This window comes from Trichoplusia ni (assembly GCF_003590095.1).
Source record: "Trichoplusia ni isolate ovarian cell line Hi5 chromosome 2 unlocalized genomic scaffold, tn1 tig00002189_group1, whole genome shotgun sequence".
In the NCBI taxonomy this organism is placed as follows: domain Eukaryota; kingdom Metazoa; phylum Arthropoda; class Insecta; order Lepidoptera; family Noctuidae; genus Trichoplusia; species Trichoplusia ni.
Window position 1 is genome coordinate 31,207 of NW_020799585.1, and position 4,236 is coordinate 35,442.

At 43.1% G+C, this 4,236-nt stretch overlaps 1 protein-coding gene across 1 annotated transcript; it reads left to right on the forward strand.

Moving 5' to 3' along the window:
* Positions 1-1,503: 1,503 nt before the first annotated feature.
* Positions 1,504-4,230, forward strand: LOC113506170 (general odorant-binding protein 1-like; the record flags this gene model as incomplete). Its single annotated transcript, XM_026889020.1, has 3 exons — positions 1,504-3,665; positions 3,798-3,978; positions 4,055-4,230. Coding segments are annotated over exons 1-3 (546 nt in total), but the record flags the coding sequence as incomplete, so codon positions are not given.
* Positions 4,231-4,236: the final 6 nt, after the last annotated feature.

The following is a 4,236-nucleotide window of genomic DNA, read 5'->3' on the forward strand; positions in this document are numbered from 1 at the left end:
CAAACAAACAAACAAACTCTTCAGCTTTATATATTAAAGTATATAGATTAAGCTGTTGCCCGCGACTTCGTCTGCGTGGTTAGAAGATATAAGTTATGACTTTTTCTTCGCTCCTATTGGTCGCAGCGTGATGATATATAGCCTAAAACCTCTCTCGATGAATGGTCTATTCAACACAAAAATATTTTTTCAATTTGAACCAGTAGTTCCTGAGATTAGCGCGTTCAAACAAACAAACAAACAAACTCTTCAGCTTTATATATTAGTATAAGTATATTAGTATATAGATGCCAACGATATCTTCGCTACGTTTCATCGATTTTTAATTTCTCGCGCGGAGATTTTAATATTACGAAAACTCATTACCTATTCACTTTTTTGGTGTAGTGTAAAAGGCAATTTTGTTCTATATTACATGTATAATATATCTAACTTATTTATTTTAATAAGGATTAATACTGTATTGTTAAAAATAGGTTCGTAAATAACCCATAATTTTACTGTATTAAGAAAACACATAAAAATGGTTATTGTGGGTTATCCTTGGAAGACAGACATATACCACTGCGGACTTTTTTGTAGATTTATTAAAGAGGTACAAACCCGCCATACATAGTTTTGTTGTAACTCAAAAGGTTTTGGCAGCGTTCTCGAGGAAAGCTCTCGAATGGCTTAATTTTTTCCGACATGTTTAACTAATATCGTTGTAATATTGTCAGTTTACACAAAAACTAAACTTATTATACACTAAAACCTTCCTCAAGAATTGCTCTATCTATTGTTGAAAACCGCATCAAAATCCGTTGCGTAGTTTTAAAGATTTAAGCGTTCATAGGGACATACAACATGATGACAGAAAAAGCGACTTTGTTTTATACTATTTATTAAATATAACAAATTCACTGTATAATAAACGACGAAAAAAAATCTTGCGTCGAAAAAAAATCTAATGACTTGCACAAACACTTGCTTGACATACTATTCTATATTCTGTGGTGGGAACCTCAACCACACGGCTATAGGGGCAGATAAAATAATTAATGTTAATGCTACAGTCTCGGGCACTTTACTATTCATAACAATATTTGGCCTAGGATTCTTGAAGTTCGCCATGGTGAATTTGTAACAAAGTACAATTCGTGTCTCTTGGTATGATTGTGACATAAAACTTGCCATCTCGGCAATTTCTTAGTAATTGTTCAAAAAAGATTAGATTGAATTTTGCAACACCGACTGCTCTAGGATATCACAAATCACTCAGATTTTATAAAATGGTGGCTGCTAAAGGTATCGGGGCCCCAATTCTGCTATTTAAAACGGCCGATGAATGTATGAAGTTTGGCTTAAAATGTCAATTTTCGTACATTCTCTTAAGCATTTTTCTATACAATTATAGGAAATTTAGTGTAGAACTGTTTACTCAAGGTCAAAACAATTTACTTACAATTATTATATTGGCAAAATGCTTAAGAGAATATTAATAATTTCAAATTTAATTTAATTGCCATTCATTCATCTTCCATTGTAAAAAAGCAGAATCGGGACCCTGTTCAGTAATCGTATCGCCGTATTGTGTCGCTTACTCGAAGGAACCAGACGATGGGAGTCGCACCATCAAACTTCTTACATAGAACAGCTGGCGTGGCCATCAGGCTGGCTGTCGTGTTCCTCTTCATAATAGTCGTGGCTCTGCGCTAAGCTTGCACCGCTCTGTCGCCGCCCGCAAACCTGTCGCGCAACTTTAAAACGACTGTTTGTAACAGCAAATCAAAATGAACGACTCTACGTATACCGCGTGAAAACGTCAGTCGTAAGCCGACGCACTGCAGTGACACCTCCCGATACGCAGCCACTAGCCAGACACGTCATCAGTCAATAGGGAGTCTCATGTTGTACCAGGATTGAATACAATTTTATTTACTGTAGGATAAACAGGTATCAATTTAAGGTAACCTACCCCACAAACTTTATTTTACATTTTTGGTATAAAAAGCAAGTACGTCTCATAGTATAACAGGTAGCGCGAGGGCCCGCGTGGCTCTCGTGTGGCTCACAGCTTAGTGTGTAGCTCTCTGTAATTAGGAGGCTTGCATACTTGTTGTAATAAGAGCCGTGCTGAAGCCGCTCTGGGGTTGAGGGGGAGAGGGCCTGCAATTAGCCGCGATTATAGTTATTAGAGCGGCGGCGGCGTGCCGTACCGGGCCGCGTCCGGCCGCGAACGTGACGCCTTCACACGAACGTGGCGCGCAACCCGCGACCTGCAGCACCGAGCCATTACCTGTTGCATTCCAACTGCTAGTGCTGTACATAAACATATTATAATAGGGTGTACTTACAATTACTTTCCAGAATTCGTGTCAAGCAATATCTTTTAAGACATGCGACAATTCATGACATCCATGCTATTATCACGGTGACAACTAGTCAAAGTTGGTTGCTTCAATCAGGGGCATGGTAACAAGAGAAACTATCTGCACTTTACCAGTAACAGTTCCAAGGACACCAGGATACATTTAAACAACGCTAATGATTTATTAGTGATGTTATAATGATGATATCTTATTTTGTTGGCTTCTATTTTTTGGTATCTTAATTTTATGAAAAAAAATAAGTTACGATTTGCCTACTTGATAGCAGATTAGAATTTAGCGAGGAAGTCCTCTAGAAAAATTGTGACTATTTAATTATATTACGTGAACTATGATGACTTACTTGACACGGATGACTCCCGACAGGCTCGGAGGGTTAGGCGGGGAGCTCCGACAGGCCGCCCGGGCACCTGGGCGGTGGCGGTGTGCGGACTTGTGGAGTCCGCGATCACTACTGCAGAGGTGGTGTGGTGTGCGTGCGAGGACCGCGCTCACAATACCACGTTTCCGAAGACCAATTGTACATGAATTACATGTTATCACAAAAAAATTGCCAATTATTTGCTTAGCTTTGTGTACACAGTGATGGCGGTCGGGCAAAGTGTAATCAGTCCTAATTATAGGAGCGGCTAATGAGCAGTGTGCCCTCACCGTGTGCCTCCGTATCCGGAGACTGGCGGTGCCTACCTAAACACTGTGTAAAGGCCGGCACGCCCCTCATGAGCGGTTTTTTCTTAGAAAATTAAGTATATTTTTGACTCAATTATAGCTTTTGTACTCCCGAGCTGTAAACGTTTGTCAAGGCTAAACTGCGACTGAATTGACTCATTATCCGAAAATTAACGTGATGTCAATGTAATACTATATACATTAACTTTTTGGAAAAAACCATCAATTTACTAAGAGCCTGACGCGCCCGGTGTGGTGCTGGCCTTACTTGTCTCGTTGCTAACATGAACTGATAGGCGCATGTACCATGACATGAGTGATACAACGTTTTCAGGGTCTACTAGACCTCGTGATAAAAAGCGGCTAAACAAACATACAATTGAAGAATAATAGACGGTTACAAGGTGTGTGTTAAGTGGGAGGCGGTCCTCCCCCTCGATGGAGGCAGGCTGCGGCGGCGGGTATATGTGTGTCGCGCGGCGGCGGCCGGCACAGCTGAGCACGATGAGCGCGGTGCTGCGCGCGGTGGTGCTGCTGAGCGCGGCGGGCGCGCTGCTCGCTGACGTCAACGTCATGAAGGACGTCACGCTCGGCTTCGGCCAGGCGCTGGACAAGTGCCGCCAGGAGGTACCTACTTACACATTAAGTCCTTACATCCTCAATATTGATGTGTGAATTTACATTTAAAATACATTTGTTTAATCTGTGCATAATGTTTAGTGTAACAGATTTAATGTCTTGTTCTTCTTACACTCTCAGTCGCAACTATCGGAGGAGAAGATGGAGGAGTTCTTCCACTTCTGGCGCGACGACTTCAAGTTCGAGCACCGGGAGCTGGGCTGCGCCATCCAGTGCATGAGCAGGCACTTCAACCTGCTGACCGACTCCAGCCGCATGCACCACGAAAACACCGAGAAGTTCATACAGTCGTTTCCCAACGGCAAGTACCAGCGCCCTACACACACACAAGTGCCGTAGCCAGCGTCTGAGCTAACAGGTCTGTTGCACGTCCGCAGGTCAGGTGATAGCGCGGCAGATGGTGGAGCTGATCCACGGCTGCGAGAAGCAGCACGACCTGAAGGAGGACCACTGCTGGCGCATCCTGCACGTGGCCGAGTGCTTCAAGCAGGCGTGCGTGGACCGCGGCATCGCGCCCACCATGGAGATGATGATCACCGAGTTCATCATGGAGGCGGAG